The sequence below is a fragment of the Calypte anna genome, chromosome 10 (genome assembly GCF_003957555.1).
Source record: "Calypte anna isolate BGI_N300 chromosome 10, bCalAnn1_v1.p, whole genome shotgun sequence".
Lineage (NCBI taxonomy): Eukaryota > Metazoa > Chordata > Aves > Apodiformes > Trochilidae > Calypte > Calypte anna.
The window spans coordinates 2,658,829-2,678,588 of record NC_044256.1 but is presented as its reverse complement, the minus strand read 5'-3'; the positions used below and the strand labels follow the sequence as shown (position 1 = coordinate 2,678,588).

The 19,760-nt window shown below is 47.6% G+C and overlaps 1 protein-coding gene across 1 annotated transcript in view; it reads right to left on the bottom strand.

The window, feature by feature from the left end:
• HCN4 (hyperpolarization activated cyclic nucleotide gated potassium channel 4) overlaps positions 1-19,760 on the bottom strand; it is a 106,365-nt gene that overhangs the window by 55,599 nt on the left and 31,006 nt on the right. The window contains exon 2 of the mRNA XM_008495317.2: positions 16,752-17,175. Within this exon, the coding sequence (XP_008493539.2) occupies positions 16,752-17,175 (424 nt within the window). The remainder of the gene's footprint in view (positions 1-16,751; positions 17,176-19,760) is intronic.

Sequence of the window (19,760 nt, the reverse complement as noted above, 5' to 3'; positions counted from 1 at the left end):
GAATTCACTTTACTTCTATAGCATAGAAGGAGCCCAAGTATCTAAAATTGAGCCATTTTTATTGTCAGTTATCCTACTGTGGCCATCTATATTATTTTTTAATGCTGTCTCCACCCTGTGTTCCCTCAGTCCCAGGTCTGCTTTTCTATCCCCTCTAGCAGAGACCCAGGCAGTAAGAAGCTTTGCAGAAGCAGTTTCTATACAGAAGCAACACCGTGAAACAGGAGTGGAGATGTTTTAACCATTCACACTCCCTCTGCTTGGCTTCTAGTTCAGTTTTAAAAGAAACTGAGTCCTCTGGGAATTCACTTCATAACCTGCTCATTTGACCTCTCCTGTCTTCTCCTCTGTAGGCTGGATCACTTCCTTCACCTTCTCCTGCCTTGCCTGATTTAATGACACCTCACTGCTGTGAAAGCCCCAGCCCAGCAGTATAAAATACACCACCATCAGCATAAGAAGAAATGGGGAGAAGAAATGATGGTAGTAGTGCTGAAAAATTACCAAGGGAAATGAAGTACATAAAAAATGACAGCACTGATCATTCTTTACAGTCCCCTAGCAGCTCACTGCGTGATGCTGCAGCACAGCCTCCCTTGTCAATGCTTCTGAATATTTATTCAGAGAAATTAAGTCTGAGGTAGAATCTGCTTTACCTCTGTAAAGCCCCACTGGGGGTTTTTCAAGAGCTATGGTTCCACCAGCGATGTCTACAAAGGCTACAGAAGCCTTTGTGCTCACTTTGGGATGTAAGAATGGACTCCAAGAAAGCAGTGGGCATGTGAAGCCTCCTGGCACACCTTTCTTCATCCATCCCCAGCAGTGGCTGCAGCACCAGTTCAAAGTACCAACAGCAAGCTTAGGAGGGCTGAATGCCTTAAGGCATCTGCTCCTGGATGGTGTTCAGCTTGGTCACACCTGATCTCTGCAGATCACATGAATGAAAGCTCTGCAAAAAGGCAGCAAATACTCAGGAACCTCTGAGAAAGTCATACACCTTGGAGGAAGTAAGGTCCTGGTGTGCAGGTAACAACAAGCTGGGATTCCAGACATGGTTCAGACTCAGACCAAAGTGACAGCAGGGATGTAGAAGGGCTGACATTGCTTTCTCTCCCCTGGAAGAGAGTACTAATAGAGCAGTAAAACTGCAGCACAGGAATAGATTTCTGCCCTAGAGAGCAAGCCATGCTGTGAGAAGGGATGAAGGAGGGAGCAGTTCAGTGCTTCAGTGGTTTGCATTTACTCAAATGAGTGTCTTTTCCATGAACCTTCTAACCTAAGGCAGAATTATTATGAAGTGTCAGCAGTGATTATAAATGAAGCTGGAGCCCTGACCCTGCAAAGCTGTGGCAGAGCAAGAAATAAATCAGAACTCAGGCATGGCAGGCAAAGGATGGGGATACCAGGAGCAGCTGCAACATATGGGATCAAGCAAGGAGAACCAGAGGGGCAGCAGGGACATTCTTCCTGCCCAATGTTAAAGTACTCATTTCAGAAAGCTTTAGTGCTGGGACTATTTGTTAGATCCTCTGTTTTAAATAATAAATTGAATAAGGAGTTGAGTTGAAGACATGGAATTCTGATAAGAGCATCATGGGGGAAGGAATGCTGGTTTTAATCCCAGCTTCAGGGAAACTTGACCCCTTTTCAGGCTGCTGTCATGCCTCAAAAAGACAATGGGAAACAGAGCAGGGAAGGAAGCAAATGCAGGACACCAAACCTGACCTCTTCAGATTTCAAAGCTTGAATGGGAGAACCTGGATTTTAATCTGGCCCACTAACTTAGGGCTTAGCATGAATTTAGAACCACAGGATCCCATTTCTCAGTTCCATGAAATCTCTCAAGACAGGAGATTACACCTTCTCTCACTAAACTTGAAATCATTTGGGTTGACAGCACCATTGTGTTTCAGGATTTTGTACCCATGGTGGAAAGCCTCTGAGGAACTCCAGAATTTTCCCTTCATGACCACCCTGGAACTGGGAGCTTCCTCAAGGGAATGTGCTCTGAAGTGTGCAGATGGGTGTGGGCACCCCAAAGAGCAGTAAACAAAATAATCTGAGAGATCAAATATTTCATAGACCCCAGTGGGGAGACTGAAAATGGAAGGGAGTAAGGAACAGATGTGTCTGATATCCCAGTTGTTTGTTTGTTTGGGCCTCCTAAAACCCCAGGCACCACCATCTCTGGCAGGGTTAGACTGGTCTGAATGTTTAATAAATGATTGGTATTTGAACCTGAGCTATGTAATCCTCCCTGCCACGGAGACGAGAAATGATCTGAACAGGACTTCATTCCAGATCCCACCTCTCATCTGCAGACTAAATATCCTGGAGGATGCAAACACTTCTCACAGGGCTAATGGGAAAGAATTGGGCAATTGTCTCTTCTTCAGATCTGCTGGATGTCAACAGAGAGGAGAGGAGGAAACTTGGGAGGATCATTAGGGATGAGGTGAGGGGCAGGGAGTAGAACGCATTGGGATACAAAACTGGAGAGAACCCTAAGCTGAACATCAGGGGGAAACACTGAGAGTAAGGCTCCTCCAGCTGCATTAAACTGGGAAAGGAAAGGCAAGAACACACATCAGAAACAGGGCTGATGGGGAGTGCAGGTGGCTTCCATGAGGACCTGCATTTGCACCTGGCTCTGCCCAACCCAGGGTGTTGTTGCTGTGATTCAGAACCCCCAGGGTGAGCTGGCAAATTCTTCTCCTTGCAAAAGACATGAAGGAAAGGGCAGGAATGACAGCCACAAGGACAAGGGTCTGGGGTGTCTCCTTACACAGAAATCTCCACATGCAAGGCCAGATGAAAGGATGTCTCCATCAGAACTGATGGCCACAGATGACCTCCAGCTGCCACTGCTCCAGGAATCAGGAATCAGCCTCCCTGCTCAGCCTGGGAATTGCCTGACACTGCTCTCCTGTCATTCCCTCCTCTAGGGAGCTTAGTCCTTCCCACCTGGCTTCACATCTTTCCAGCAGGAAGCAGAAAAGGGCACAGCTTGCTGCCCTGCTCCCAAGAGGCTCCAGACCAAGGACTTGGAGTACTCTGCTGCCCTCCCAGTCAGGCCTCCCAGCCAGCCAGCTGCCCTCCCACATTTCCTGGGCTTGCATCACAGTTCTGCACCAAGTCTCCTCACACTGTCACATCCCAGGCTCCTCTCCCCACCATCACCCCAGAGAGGCTCCTGGCCTTTTCTCCTGACACTTTTCTGATGCCACTGGTGGCATCTGGAGTTGCCAGCTGCTTCCCATCAGTTAGCACATCCCCTTTTCTGTACCAGCTGTCAATTAAGCTGGGTGCTTAATTGACATGGGTGCCTCTTGCCATGGGTGCAACCTTCCCACCTTCCTGGCTCCAAAAAGCATCCCACAGTGCACTCAAATCCCAGCCTCAGAGGCAAGGAGCTGGTTATCAGCTGGCAGGTAACCTCTGGACCACCTGCAAACAAGTGATGGGAGCAAGAAGCCACTCTGTGGGGTGCTGATGGAAATCCCTTATCTGCAAACAAGCATGCTCCATGCCTTTTAGCCTGGTCCTTCCACTCTGGCAATATCCTCTCCAACCCCCTCGTGTCTGAAAGGTTGTTCAACAGAATAGGTTCTTCCCCTTTTCCAAAACAACACAGGAAGTTTTGGAGCAGTGTCCTACAGCTCACATCTGCCCCTGGGAACATATGCAGGCAAATTTTTCTCCAGATGACCAGAAAAATTATCAGCTACTCACAATGGGCACTGCTTCACTCCAATGACTGATTGTGGCAGTGGTTCCCCTCCCTTCCCTCACCTCCTTTAGTTGATCAGAATCAAATGCTGGGCTCTGAGGCTGCTTCCATCCCACCTGCTGCTGCTGGCTGCAGAGGTAGGAAGGAAAGGTTGAAGTGAGCAGCACCTCCTGCACCCAGCAACCCCTCAGGCTGGAGCAGTATTTATAAGGCAAGGAAATGGCAGAGCAGCACAAGGCTCACACCCTGGGGAGTTTGCCACAGCCCCCAGCAGCAGGAGGTCTGAATACACCCAGCAGGGAGGATGAGGTGGTAGGAGCTCCCAGGGGCTGTGCAAATCCCAACCAAGGCCCATGCATATTCAGTGGAAGTATGACCCTCCTCTGGCATGTGAGGTCCCCCCTCCATGCTGCTGTTGATACCCAGACTAGAGCAAAGTGGGCAGAGCCATGTCTGCATTTTTCTGCAATGCTGGTGAAACTTTCAGAGCAGGAGAGATCCCCTCCCCTGAGCATGCATGGCTGGTTTGGTGGATGCACTGCCTCAGACAGGCTGGGAGGCAGGTCCAGAGAGCTTCCTCTTTCCAGCAGCAGCAGATGGAAAGCTGCTGCCAGCTGCTGCAGGTCCCTGTGTCAGCACTCTGTGCAGCACATCCACATCTGAAAGCTAAAGATAAGGGGAGAGTGCTTTGTGATACTATTCCTTTTAAAGGAACCATCTCCTGTAGGAGCTTGGGGAATGCTGTGCCTTGGGAAGGGGGGGAGGAAGGAGAGGGTAAAGGCCAGAGGAACACATTCCAGCCTGGCTCCAGACCTCATCATCACATCTCCAGCACTCATATCGAGACAGGGTGGAAACTGAAGGGTTTTTTCCATCTTCCTAAAATGGGGAAGTGTTCTTCCTTCCCTGCCAGCTGCAACAATGACCTTAAAGAGGGCAAGGAGAGGAGCAGAAATCAGTATTATGAGCAGCAGTAGCATTGTGTGCATCAACAGCAACATTATTGTCATGGTCAGGAGAAAAGCTCCAGGAAGGATTCTCCAAGCTGCCCTGAGGCATTGCTGCACTCTGCCCACATGCACTCATGGGACAGTGTTCAAGGCAGCAGAGCAGGATGGAGCTGCCAGCTGCTGCACTCCTTGCTCCAAGCCGACCCCTCTCCCTCCCAGTGCACACCAGAGAGCTCTCCTTTGGCATTCCATACAGGAGAAGCCAATCTCTTCCCTTTGGCAACAGCAAGGACCAGGTCTCCACTGGCTGTCCTGCTTGTTCTCTGTGGGGCAGACCCTGCCTAACAGCAGCAATCTGGAAAACAAGTCATCCCCTTCACACTGCACAAGACAATGCTGACAGATGGAACATCTTGGAAAATGTGATGAGGTATTGCTACTTGACACATTTAAAACTTATCTGACAATAGTCCTTGAAGATCAAACAGCCAGTGCTGAGCCAGGACAGACTAGATGATGCAGCAGACCTTCCTCATCCCTCATTTCTACTGTCTCATTTCTCAGAAGCCCTTTACATGCTGCTTTCCTCTTGCCCTGCCAGCCTTCCTCCATAGTTTTTCCCATTCCAGAGTTGAACTGGGTCTGCTTTATGCTCAAGACAAAACACAAACCTGTCTTCTGAGAGCTGAAGGAAAAAGTTCTTATTTATCCTTACTCATCTGTATGAGCCTGAGGTGATTTCCCAGCTGCAATGGCCATTGTAGGGATGTCTGAACATCCTGGCAGAGAACAAAACATTAATGCTGGGAGTGCAAAGGAGCAAGACTTGCCCACAGGTCAGCCTCAGTCACACTTGGCTTTTTACCTCCCTCCACATGTAAGCAAATGACTTTCTCCTTTCTGTGCATGAGAGAGCAATATGGAAACTGAGGGGAAGATGCTGACAGCACAAGCTGCCCAGGACCCATTAGTGCCTCCACTTTGTGTCTCCCACTGATGCCCCAGCACAAAGCAGAGATGGAGACCTGGGCAGAGTGAGGAGCTGCTGGGCTCATGTGATACCCAAAGTTCAGCAGTGCATTGCAACACGTTTACAGAAACCCACCTGAAGAATCACAGAATGATTGGGGTTGGAAGGGACCTTAAAGACCATCCAGTTCCAACCCCCCAGCATGGGCAGGGACACCTCCCACTAGACCAGGTTGCTCCAAGCCCCATCCAGCCTGGGCTGAGACACTGCCAGGGATGGGGCATTCACAACCCCCTGGAAATGCCCCTCTAGCTGTGGCTGCAGGGAGCCCCCAGGAGCTGTGCAGCTGATGAGGCTTTCCCTAAGTGCTCTCTTCAGATATCCCTGTGGCATGACAGGGCAGGTAAGGGCCATAGTAAGGCTCTGCCAGCCAACCCCTTTTTCAGGGCTGCTCCCAAGCTTTTCTGACCTTTGGGATATGCTCTAACAACTTTCCATTATAAGGATGGCACAATTCCCCTCATACTTTTCAGGGAAGATTCATTAATGTGGTGAATTTAGGAGTGAGGGATGTTGCATCCTTTTAGCACTAAAAAGGAGGAGCTTTCTTGGTGATGTGGTCATGCTGACATGTCTGATCTCCCCTAGGTATATCCTCCTACCCAGAGAAATCACTTAGAGCTGGACCCAGGAGATGGGACCAGTTTTGAGGGGTGGTGATGAGAGGATGACTGGAACAATTTCTTTGCTCAGGGCCTTTCCTTGTTGATGGCTGCTAGGCCCTGAAAAAGGTCTCTGGACTGGCACCAAGTTTGTATAATTAACTGCACAATTTTAGCTCAAGTCTCTGTATCATGAGAAAAGATCCTACTGTTGGGATAAAGTGGAATTAGTGGCTGTTTGGGTGGTGCATACTGGAGAGGAGTCTAATCAACCTTATTGGAGGGATATCCTCTCCAAACTGGGCTGCACTGAGGCACAGCAAATCAAGAGGAATTAGCACCCAGATGCTTGCTGGGTGACAAAAAAAAACATTGAATTGTAAGAGAAAAACCCAAAACAAACCCAAAAAACCCAAACACAGCTGCTGAGTCTTAACTGCTCTCCACCTCCTCCAGGGACTTGAGGAAGAGCAGGCCTGTCAGCTGCTGTAAGGGACATTATCCTTACAGTTTCTTCCCAGTGTTTACAAGGCAGCAGTGCTGCTGCTGGTTTGATTGCTTGTCACTGCCAGCACAGCCAGAGGTTCCCTCACAGTTCCCCCTCCACAGGCTCCCCCAGCTGAGAGTGGAGCCAGGCCTAAGGGGATCTGCAGACTCCCTGCTGCTCCCTGGGGTACAGACCTGCACACCCCAGCACTGGGCAGCATTCTGCAGAGGGATTTCCCCTTCCCTTGCCCAGTGTTGCTGCTCTCTCCTCCACCAGTGTCACATCAAGTCACTTCTTTTCCTGGCTCCTTACCTCAAGATTTCCCCTCAGGCCTATCACCTCCTTCTGCCCCAAATCCACTTGCACACTGCACTGACCCTCATCCTTTCCTGGTGATCCCTCCTGGATGGATCCTGCAGCCTTCTCCTTCTCTCCTAACCCTCAAGGATCAAAGATTCAGAGTAACCATGACACCATCCTCTTCTGTGCTCATCCTCCTTGTTGACCTCGAGTCAGCAGGTCCAGGGAGAGACTATTAGATGTATCATAAGAGTAAGGACAAACCATGTGAGACAGTAGAGGGTGCTACTCTAAATACTATAAACAAGCTATATAAATAATACTGTAAATACTATTGATATAAATATGAATATAATAAATAAAATATCTGTGTGTACCACATTGGGTTAGGGCTCTGTTGCTAGAGAAGAGCAGGAACAGTGCCAGCCCAGCCCCTGGGCAGGACCTGCCAAGGGGTACTTAGCAGGGATGTGTGTGTCATACTCACTGTGACAGCTCAGGGGATGTGTCAGAGGTGTCAGATCTCAAGTTTAATGGCACCTCAGAAGCAGGAATGAAGTGCAGCTGTATGAGATCTGTGAGGTGACTACATTATTATCTTCATTCTATGAAAAGGAGCATTGCTGGACTACAGACATGTGGCTTATCCTAAGCCCAGAAGGAAGCAAGAAGAATAATTCTAGTGTTTCTGTTTCCAGATCACATCTCTCACTTTCTTTTGCCAGCTGTCACGAAAGGCAGAATGTTTCCTGTGATCAGGCCCTCCCTGATTTCTGGTTTCACCCTCATAAATACTGGATGAGAAAACAGCAAAGATACAAACACCAGCAGGTCAGCAGGGAACTGCCAAGGCAGGCAGAGGCACCACTGCCTTTTCTACACCATCAGGGAAAACTCTTGTGTCCAGGTTAAAAAAGTGCAACTCCACAGTCTTCATTCCCATCTCCACAAATGTACCTTTGAATTCTGACCTTGCTCAACCAGATGGTGCAGAGAACCACTGAGATGAGACCTGAAGAGTGCTGGATGCTCTGCAGCTGACCCACCTCAGCACTGCCCAGCATGTGGCCCAGGGCAGCTCTGCTTCATCACTGAGCCCCCCAGGGAGCCTCAGGGCAGGCTTGGGCTGCTCTTTGGGACTGCTGGGCCACCAGTCCACAAAAAAGAGCTTAAATTAGGGGCCTCATTGAAATGTTCTACTCCTCTTCTGTGATGAAAATAACCCCGGGGTATTGAGCAGGCTACCTGAAAGCATAAAAAATGTAAAAGCCCTTTTATCTTCTTGAACATAAGGGAATCATAAGGGTATGGTGGAGCACAGTAAGCCTGGGCTGAAGATTTTTACTGTGAAGTTTCAATCTTTGGATTTTGCATGTGTCACTAGACTAAAATACTGTATGTGTGGTGCAACCCACTTCAGGGAGGGCCGGGGATAGGAGCTGTGGAGTATAAATCAAAAGCAGGGCAATTACCCCACTCTCTTCAATTTTCTGTCAGTCTTGTTGAGGAACTTCTGGACAGACATTATCCAGCTGACAGCTCTGGCAGCTGCTGTTCTCCAGGACTCCTGTCTTAGGAAGGGAGAAGACACACAGGAGAATAGTTCCCAAAATATCCCTGACCATGTGGGAGCAGAGAGGGTGAAAGACACAGGAAGAGCAGAGAGCAAGGGACTTGGGTTCCTGGGAATGAAAACCTGGGTTGAAGATTGCCACCATCAACAACACTTCTGAATTCTTCCTTTGTGAGATGGTGCTTAAATGAAATTAATAGCAACATTCACAAGAATTCACTAAGGTCATAAATGCAATTCCAAATACTCTTCCCAAATGGCAAAAAGGAAAATTTTGTAATGTATTGCAAAGAGATTTCAGAAACATTGCCCATTGTAATGTGGCTCTGGGTATGTGGAAATTGCCTTAACCTTTCCTCTAGCCCTTGGAGTAATCCTGCTTAATCAGTTCTGAGAGAGGGAGGAGTTAAAGGAGAAAAGGAAGCTTAAAAATATGCATCCTTATGAGAGAAGCAAGAATAAAATGTGATCTCTCAGCTCTGAAAAAGTTACCACATTGATTTCTGCTTCATAAAAATGAGGTTAAGTTGAATGCATTAAGCTGGCAAACTGGATAATTGTGTGTCCTGAAACTGTCTTCAAAACAGCTCTTTTCACAGCGGTGCTCAGAAAATAACTTCATCAATAAGGCTCTAGCCCATTAAACCTTTGCATCTCTCTGTGCCTTGCTCAGGAGTGCAGCTTGTCCTTCCCCAGAAAGACTTCTTCCTTTCACCTCAAACTACTGGGGAAAGTAGGAGTGTGCTTCTGGCAAGAAAAAAAGAGAGTGAAAACCAAACATGTCTTGGAGCTTCCCAGCTCTGGTTCCCATTCCCCACACACAGTGTGTTACAGAGCCTTGCACTGGAGCTGGCAACTTTTTCTTTGGAGTGGAAGTGAGAACTGCTCAGAGCCAAAGCTTGACCTTATGTTTTGCTGCCCTATGGCAGAGCATTCCTTCTTTCCCTGGAAAGGGAAAGGGCTGTGCCCTTCCAGACAGAGAGACCCTCTCACAGCCCCGCTGGCAAGATGAGTCCTGACCTTTCTGCATGGCTGGCATCCCCCCATCCCCTTCCCTCAGTGTACAGCACCATGTGAAGGGAGAACTTGCCTTCAGTGACCCCTATGAATCCTCCAGCTCACAGTATTCTCCCGCAGTGGTGCTGGAGCCTGAGGTCTGAACACTGCACTGCAGCCTAGGGAGCTCTGTCTGGGAGGGGGAGTCAAGTTTCTGCTCTTCCTTCAGCTCCCCAACACAAGAGTATTCTCCACAGACTGTTCTACAGACAGTGAGGTGTGGTGATCACTGGTTGTTCCCTCCCACCAGCCCTATTTATTGTAGTAACAATAAATGCACCCAGTAGGTACCCACTGCTATGGACACCTCTGGTGCCTTGGGGTTCCCACCAGCTTCAAGGAGGAAGACAGGCAAAGCAAACCAGAGAGAAGAAACCATACAGATTCTTTACCAGAATTAACCCCCTGAATTATCACTGTGAGTGGGGGATTTTCCTTTTCTTGCTAGCAGACCTTTCCTCTTCCTTTCACTCCAACTCCCAACAGGAGCTGCTGTTCAGGTCCCCTTGCCTCGGAGCACACGTGGAAGCAAAAAGCAATTCCATGCTGCTGTGCTCCTTCTAACACCCCAAAATCTCCTTTTCCTCCTCCTCCATTAACCAACTTGATTTTTGTTTTCCACTGTCCTATATGGGCCGAGCTCCTGCTTCACTCACACAGCTCACAGATTCAGCACGTTTGGATCAGCAACCCCAATAGGAATGGGAATCTCTCTCTGATTCCCTTCAAAAGCTGCACTGGCTGTTCCTAACATCAGGGCCATATACAAATAAATGTACATCCCGTACACACAGTGCCACAGAGCTCTGCAGAGCACTGGGCAGGCTGTTAGGGCACACAGACAACCCGAGGGGCTCAATTCCAGCCCCACAGGGTACAGACCTCTCTCCCTGTACTTGATGTAGGTCACAACACCCTCCCAGAAGCACGCTGAGGGGCCAGGGTCCCCCCATGGCTGCACCTGGAGCACTCCTCATCAATAAAGTCTTAGAAAATGACACTGATTGCAGGAGGGATCTCCTCATGCCAGACTCCAGCACTTCTCTTTGGAGGACCCTCTGTAATTGTAACACAAGAGCAATAATAAGCCTGCCAGGTTCCCCCCCCCCTCCAGCAACAATGGCCTAAAGGAAAATAACAGGGAGCTGGCAAGATCTGGGCACTGAGCTGCAGGCAGCTGGTGCTGGCAGAGAAATAGAGAGATGTGAGCTCCCCAGGAGAAAGGCAAACTGATATCAGAGTGACCAGTGCAGGAGCTGAGGGAAGAGCAAAATGAAGGGCTGGAGCAGCAAACAGCTACCTCAGGGACTGGAGACCCTTCAGACATCAGCCTCTCTCGCTTTTGAAAACCTTCATCATTCCATCTCACCATAAAAAGCTCTTCTGACACAGGGAACCAAAAGCTGGGCACAGACAAGCCCCTCTCCTTAACACCCCTGAAACTCGGGCCAGTGGGGGCTTCACTTCAGCTCTGTGGGGGAATTTAACCTCCCTGCTGCTGCCATGGCCAGGACCTGGGTGGGTTTGTCCCACAGGCACCTGCCCACAAAGAAGAGAGCAGAGGAATAACAGCCATGTGTTGGCAAATGACTTTCACTTGCTACAAGCTGGATCTGAACTACTGACCCAGAGACAAATGGCTCCATGCCCTAATCCCAACCCCTCCAGCCATCCATTCCCCCTGTCATACCATCCTGTTGACAGCAGACACATTCAGTACTGCCAGGAGGTAACTGTAAAGAAAAAAAAAAAAAAAAGGGCTTTTCCTTTTTTATGGCAACCTCTAAAGCTGCACAGCTATTCAAATATTTGCCTGGCTCTGTGTAATTCATTATAACCCATTTTTTTATTATATTCCCTTTGAAACTGTATCCCCATTGCCCAGGTGGGAAGCTGGATTTGCATTATAGCCATAGAACTTCCTGCTGAAGACAAACTCCACCAGTAAAATTTTTTTGGTTTATTTCTCTGGAAAGGTAACATGGCACAGGGCAAGGGGTGGATCAGTAGATGCTGATGGGCAAATAAGATAAAATGCAACATCTGTACAGGAATGGAGAACATCTGTCTCCTCCTGTTGTCTGTCCTTCCCCCACAAAGATGTTGTGCTGCATAAGTGAAAGCAGCACAATGTAAATGGCAGTGGTAAAGTCTTGAACAACCCTCTTCTAATAAGTAACAGGGGTTTTTGCCATCAATTTCAGCAGAGCCAGGATTTTCTCCAAAAGGAGAAGATGCCTGAATTTTGGGTTACACTGTGCAGTGAGAATGCAAATTACTGTAACTTGCATTACTGTTCTAATAAGCTTCTGTAATGACATTAAAGACAAATGTTTGATAATGCTGCCTTCAGAAAATGAGGCAATGCAGATTTAGGAAGAAATCCAGCCCATTCTCCCCCTCTCTGCCACAGTGTTTGTTGAGTCTCATTTTACTCAAGGGTGGCCAGAGGTTTTAGTGAGTTACACTCCTGGGCCTGACTTGCTATTTAACAGGACAGAACTGCAAATCAGATAGATAAAAAATCTGCTCAGCTATTTTGAACTGCTCATGGGATGGGACCCTGCTGTGCTGCAGCAGAACAATCATTTTGCCCAGCTCCTCCTCTGTCAGAATCCAGTTATGGATTTGGCTGCACACCACCTGCCCCCAGCCACTGGCCACAATAGTTTAATTTAATTTAAGAAAGGCTACAAATAGGTCAGAAGCAACTAAGGGACTTAGCTATTGAAATCCAAATGAAAACCAACTGGGAGTCATATTCTCACAGTCTTTGGAAGCTCTCTCCAAGTCCTTCCACACATTTGAATTAGTTTTCTGAGTATTTTTCTGAGAATTTTTCCAATGATGTATGTCCGTGGCCAGTAACAGACCCAAAAAGATAAAATATTTATGTAATATGCAAAATCAAGGAAAAAAAATAACAGCTTTCAGGAAAGTTTCAGAGTTTTCAGCTACGTAAGAGTTTGAAAACCACCAAAATGTTCTTTCCTTCAGGTTTCAGCTGCCAAAAATGAAAACTGTATTTTTTTTCTAAAAAAGTTCTGAAAAAAAATCCACTCATGATAATCTTATCATTGAGATAAATATCAAAACCAGTTAGTTTCTTTCTCCTCATTATCTCCTACATAAATTCAGAAATCAAAGTATTTTGGTTATCTAAGCCTATGTGCTATTTTGGAAATCAATCTATAGGAGTAGGATTTTACTGTAGTCCCAGTAAATTGTCTTTGTTCATAAGTCAGAGCAGTTTATTCTGAAATAAAGGTTATTGCATCCTGGCAGCAAGAACAGGGGTAGATGCTGTGCATAGAATAAGGAAAGCTCAGCTTTTTTGCTCCTAGGAAAAAACAAAACAAAACCCAAACATAATCAATTTTGTCTATGAAAACCTAAAGGCTTTTTTTTGTTATTTAACACTCACAATCTGAACTGCACTGGTTTATTTTGTATAGGATACATGGGCTTATTCTACTTTTATCCTTTCTGCTGGGTGACCTTGGGATGAGGTTTGTAGGATGTGGGTATTTGGAGTCTGCTTTCTCTGAGCAACGTCTCAGAGCCAAGTGTGTGAAGGTCCCTGAGCCCATGGGTGACAATTCTGCCTCCATCCTGCCATGGGAAGAACCCCAGACCAGCCCTGACACCCTGAGGAGCTGCTGGAGTGGTTCAAAGGCAGAGATGATGACTGCAGCACCCTGGCAGCACAGCTCAGACAGAAACCTTGCCAGCCCTCTTGCATCTCAGCTTATGGACTTGATAACTACTCAACACTGAAGTTTATAATGATATTCAGGCAAGCTAGGCTCCAGCCACTCTGAGGATGCCTTCCTACATTGCAATCAAGCTTCTTACTGCAGGGTAGCTACAGCAGACACTTCAGAAAGACTCTATTTATATTCTGCCCTACTGGTAAATTCATTCGTTGGGCCACTCATGCAAAATGGATAATGCAAATGAAGCTGCATTGGATTTAAGCTTTTTTTTCATACTCCAGTGAACGTTAGTCTACTAGATTGGTTGTTTGTTTTTTCTCCCTTTTTTTTCTGTAGGGTGTTTGCCCATCTGTAGTGCCCAAAGCACTTGTTTTGGATCCAGGGGAGGATGTCAGGGTAGTCCACTGCTGAGCCAGCATGGTACAGGCACTTCAAACCACTGGCTCTGGAGCCCACACTCATGACCAGCATTGATCTGGAAGTGCTGAGTGCCTGGCTGCTTTACAGCTCTGCAGCCTGAGAGATGACTGCCCCCTCCTCACTGCAGAGTGAGTGAGAAATTCATGCAGAGCATGAACAATTGCAGGGGAAGAAACAGAGAGGCTGCCTGAACTTGGGAACTGACCACTTTACCCTGCACTCAGCCCAAGTGACACACGTGTGTCATGTTCATCTGGGAGGCAGAGTAAGCAGATGAACATCTCTGTATACACAGCATCCCATTCTCCTCCTCATGCAGGACCCAGAGACTCAGCACTACTTACAAGCAAGGAGCCAAGTTTCCCATGGCGGCAGAAACTGCTCCATCCCAAGTCCCTGCCTGAGCTCTGTGCAGGAGCAGGGGTGCCCTGAGCAGACCCAAGGCTCCCTCCCACCTAAATAACTGCCTCAGACTGCCCCCCACACAGTTCTGTAGTTCACAGACATATTCCTCTTCAGAGTGCCCTACTCACAAGCCTTTTTTAGTTTATTTAGTCATATGCAATGAGCTTATGAGAGGATACTGCCTAGAAGATGAGGCACAGAGAGGGAGCAAAGGAAAAGAGAATTTCTCAGCAGCCTCTTCTCCTCACACTCTTCCACGTTCTTTTGCTCTGCAAAGCAAATGGGCGCCTGTGTACACCTCAGTAAGTTTAGTCCAACAGTGCTCAGTCCTACAGGAATTCAAATTTCAGGATCATCACTGCTGATCCGTGTGGTGAGAAAAGACCAACGTGACCTTTCAGAGATGGATCCTCTGTCCACCACATCCGAGTCAGGAAGATGGAACCATCAGTGTGGTTCCAGGGAGCACAACTATTAATTCCCATGCACAGATGAAGAAGCACTTTTCTTCCCTGTCTCCTTTGGGGCTTTGTAGCATGCACTGCACCACTGATGAGGGATCATCCCATCCCTGTGCTGCTCTCCCCCCTTCAAGAAGGTGGAGAACCTCCTGGCAGCATGCACTCTCCAGCAAACTGCTGCTTGGGGCAAGCCCTGTTTGGAAAGCAGACTGTCATGTGTGCTCTGCAATGCATAACAGAGTCTGCATTGCAGTCTCCAACTGCAATCCAACACCATCTGTCCCTTCCACTTGCAGCACTGCATCACTCCAGGGAGTCTGCTCTTCAGGGGGATTCAGAAAGCGCCTGGCTGGGCTGTGACCCCCTCCCCAGGACAGGCAGCAAAAGGGCAAAATGTCCCTGTGATGTGTGTGTGTCACCAGACTGAGCTGAGAACTGGCTGCTCAGTGAAACACTGTGAGAAGACAGGGAGGGCGAGGGCACTGATTTGGTTTTGTGCCATTATTTTTAAAAACAAATTTGGTACAATTGACAGCAAATATACTGAAATCCTCTTCAATCACCTTATGGAAAAGAAGTCAAGGAGCAGAGCAAGCTCAGAGTTCTGCACTGCTCTGGCTCCATGGAGAGCTGTATGAAGGAGCTGCCTTAGGAACTGCCTAAGCCACCAACTCACCTTTCCTGAGCATTCAGGGATTAGAGGGCAGAGATGCAACGCAAGCAAGGGACAAGACAACAGACCTGGAGACATTTCACTGCCCTGACTTACTGAGTCAAATCAGGAAAGACACTTCTGCTTTCTTTATCTCCATCTCTCCATGCATTTCTTGCTGGCCTGTGCTAACAAGCAAATCAATCCCATAGTGAATTCTTCAGGGCTGCAGCCATCTCTCCCTCAACATCTGTACAGTATCCTGCACAATGTCATCCCAAACTTCAACAAGGCATTATGCTCTGGTGTCAGTGAAGCATTCAAAAATTATAACTCCACAAAGATGAAGCCTAAAATTTGTAAAGTATGCACCAGTGCTCTCTCTTCAAGTCTGTGATGCTGGGAGGAGGAAATGGTCCAGAGCTCTATCATGAATTAGTGTTCTGACAGCTCGGTGCAATCTAGCCATGACTTGCATGACTGCTTTCACTTCACATTCCCAGGAGCACACTCTGCATTAGATCATGCTCTGCATCAGGCTCTGCTCCAAAGCAGAGGAGAAAGAACAGGAAGGAAGATGAAATTGCCCTCACCAGCTTTCCTTGTCTTGAAAATATGTTCCTGACATGTGGAGAAAGCTGCAGTGAGCTTTCTCTCTGATTTAGAGAGTACGGAGACAGGAAAAAAACCCAAGAAATCTTCAAACTACTTGTAAGGCTGTGGCTTTCACTCACTTTAGGCCTGACAACTGACTCAGGGGTACTGGGGGCTCTTGCTTTCTTTCCCCAGACCTTTATGGTTTTTAAACAGCCCATTTGTCTGCAGATTGCTCACTTTCCCCCTTACCTTTAACACAAGTGTCAGAGAATAGGGAAAGCAAGAAGGTTATACCCACATCACCAAGCCATTTATTCAAGAGATAAGCATGTAAAAGATGATGATGCTTGGGTAAACAAATGACATGGGTTCTGCAGATCATCTGTCTCTAGACCTTTCCTTTGAGCTTCTCTTGGACCTTCTGGGGCCCTGAGAAGGCATGAATGCCCCTATTTGGCCTACCCCTCCACTCCTATGCAGCTCTACAACTACACACATCCTGCAAGGCGTCCACCTCTACTTACTCTCCTCCCAGCCCACACATCACCTCCACAGAGTGTAAGCACTGTACCCATGAAGCAGCCAGCACAGTCCCAAGTGACCACGTAACAACGTGCTGAAGGAACCCGCTGAAAGCCAAGCATTAGACTCAAGACACAATTCCTCAGCATTCCCCTTGGGATAAAGCGGGAGAACGGGCATTGAAAGGAGACACTTTTGTGTGATACCAGCGTAAGATTTAGGATAGAAGAGCATCAGAGCCCCTGCTCACCTCCTCCCACTGGTGGATGTAGCGGATGAGGCGGGAGAGCCGCAGGAGGCGCAGGAGGCTGAGGATCTTGGTGAAGCGCACGATGCGCAGCGCCCGGGCTGTCTTGTACACCTCGGAGTCGATGCGGGTCTCAACGATCAGGAAGATGTAGTCCACGGGGATGGAGGAGATAAAATCCACCACAAACCAGCTCTTCAGGTACTTCATCTTGATCCTCTGCGGATCCAGGATGATCTCGGTGTTGTCCTCCACCACAATGCCCGTTCGAAAGTTGAGGACGAGGTCGATGAGGAAGAAGGTGTCTGAAACCACGTTGAAGACGATCCAGGGAGTGGTGTTTTCATCCTTGAAGAAAGTGATACCCACGGGAATGATGATCAAGTTCCCCACCATCAGGAGCAGCATGGTCAAATCCCAATAAAACCTGGACAGCGAGACAGAGACACGTGAGATCAGCTGTAGGGTGGGAGAACAGGGAGCCCTGGTCAACACAACTACTGCCACTGAGTCCCTGTGCTCTGCTCATCTGCCTGATGAGCTCAGCATGCACAAGCTGCTAATTAAGCACCTAATATTCTAGGGATGCTCATCTTCTGGCTTAGAGGGTACGGAAAGAAACTGAATGCAGAGCTGGACGTGCCCACTTGAAAACTTAAGCCTGGGACTTCCTGGCTGCCTGTCAGAAGACCCTGCCATACTTGGAGTTACTACAGCAACTGTTCGGCAAAGAGAGAGAACAAGCACTTGGAAGACTTGAGTTTTAATGTCAATAAAGCCATTTGGGGTAAAATCATCAGGCTTGTTCCTACTGTCTGATCCTACTTTACAAGTAGGCACAGAAATCAGGATGGAACTGGAGACCATGCTGTGATAGACAGAGTTCAGTTTAGACTTCCTCCTGAGCCAACCTCACGCTGAGCCTGGACTTGAGTCTAGGCCATTGTGCAGAAACAATAAAGCTTTGAGTCCTGTGCCTGGAATTACCTATTTCATTTCTAAAGTAAGCAATGACAACATTTTAACTCCTGTTCTATGAAGCAGTCTCCAAGGATTTTCTCTTCACTGTGGTGCCAAGTCAGTCCTATGCCTTACAACAGTTTGTTACTTACTTACACAGGGTTTGGATACAGTTCCTAATTTATGTGTTTGGGGTTCTTTTAAGATTTTCCCCAACACGCTGTCGCCACAGCCCGACCAGAATGCAGACTAAAAACTTTTCTGGGTCTCATCTGTCACTGAGGAGTCTCACAAAGGAGCCTCACTCTCACTGCCCAACATGGGGGTGCTCCAGTCCCCTCTAGATGCCTGGCATGGTGAGATGCCACTGTACACTGTGCCAAAGATTATATCAGCTCTACATTGTACACTACAATATTGTGAGGTATCACCAACACCCTGAATTAGGATGCATTTGTCACAGCAACTGAGCAAGGTCCTAAGAGCAAACTGATTATGAGGTTTGGTTGTTTAAACCTGAAGATACATCCAGAAAGCTGCAGTGGCTCTTCCAGTCAATCACACAAATTAGCATTGGGTTCATATTATTATTAATTTCTTGAGTATCAAATAAGTCTCACTTCCCAGACTATGAAAAAGGTGCCAGGAAGTTAACAAAAGGCGGAGAAGTGCAGCTTCCTTTAAACCCATCATCCCAATAGCAGTGAAGTCAACAGAGAGCCTCTGGATTTTCACTGATGTAACAAAGGAATGTGTTGGGTATGCTGAAAGAGGACACACATGTGCTGCTTCTCTGGCTGACATTAGTCAAAATAATGGAGATGTTTTAGGAGAAACAGATTTGCCTTTGAGATTCTCAAAGTCTAATTTTGGTGAGATTTGGTCAATTTAAACCTCAGGCTTGGGCCAGACTGAGCTGGTGCAGCACAGTCAGGCAACTGCACCAATGTGTTAAACTCTCAGCAGGAAAACAAAAGGGGGAGACCATTCCTTAAAAGCTTTCCCTGTATGGATTCTCTCTCCCTGTTCAGAACATAACACTGCAAAGCACCTAAAAGCCTCTTTAAGATTCCAGCTATTAGACCTGTGCAGACAGGGTCACAAACCAGCAACACACCAGCAGTTCTCAGAAACGTTCAGCAGAGGCTGATGGGAAGTGACTTCTGGAGGAGCAAAGTTACCCACTAACGAGGTTTCTAAAAATATCATCAACCCTCTCTTTCTTGCTCTCAAGGTGCCATGCCCCCACAGGCAAGGCAGCATGCAATCCTTCACTTAATATAAAGGTACAGTTGGTGCTGGCAGACACTCAGCAATGAGATTTGTCCATATGCTTCTAAGGGCAAGACTGTGTCACACAGCAATATGCATTAATGCTGTATAAATCCATGTTGCAGTCTTCCTTATTAAGGGCCTGAGATGATGCTGCAGCTTTCTTAGTCAATTAATCTAAATAATCGCACAATAGCAGGAAGTCTGGGAGCTGTGTGTATATTATTACCAAAACTGAATAACCTCACATCCATCTTTAATTTGCCTTGGGGGATACAGAAGGAGACAGACACAAAGAAAATTCTTTTTCCCTCCCCCCCGAGTTTCAAATTAATGGCATGAGACAGACATGGCTAGACATGCAGAGACAGAAAGGTAAGTGCCTTTCTTCGGAGATCTTTGCATTTCTGTGCCTCTTATTTAGAATCATAGAATCATAGAATTGGCTGGGTTGGAAGGGACCTCAGAGATCATCAAGTCCAACCCTTGAACCACCGTTGCGGTTCCCAGCCCATGGCACTCAGTGCCACATCCAGGCTCTTTGGAAATATCTCCAGACACGGAGAATCCACTACTTCCCTGGGCAGCCCATTCCAATGGCTGATCACCCTCTCCAGAAAGAAATTCTTTCTAATCTCCAACCTAAACCTCCCCTGGCACAACTTGAGACCCTGCCCTCTTGTCTTGCTGAGAGTTGCCTGGGAAAAGAGCCCAACCTCCCCCTGGCTCCAACCTCCTTTCAGGGAGTTGGAGAGAGTGATGAGGTCTCCCCTGAGCCTC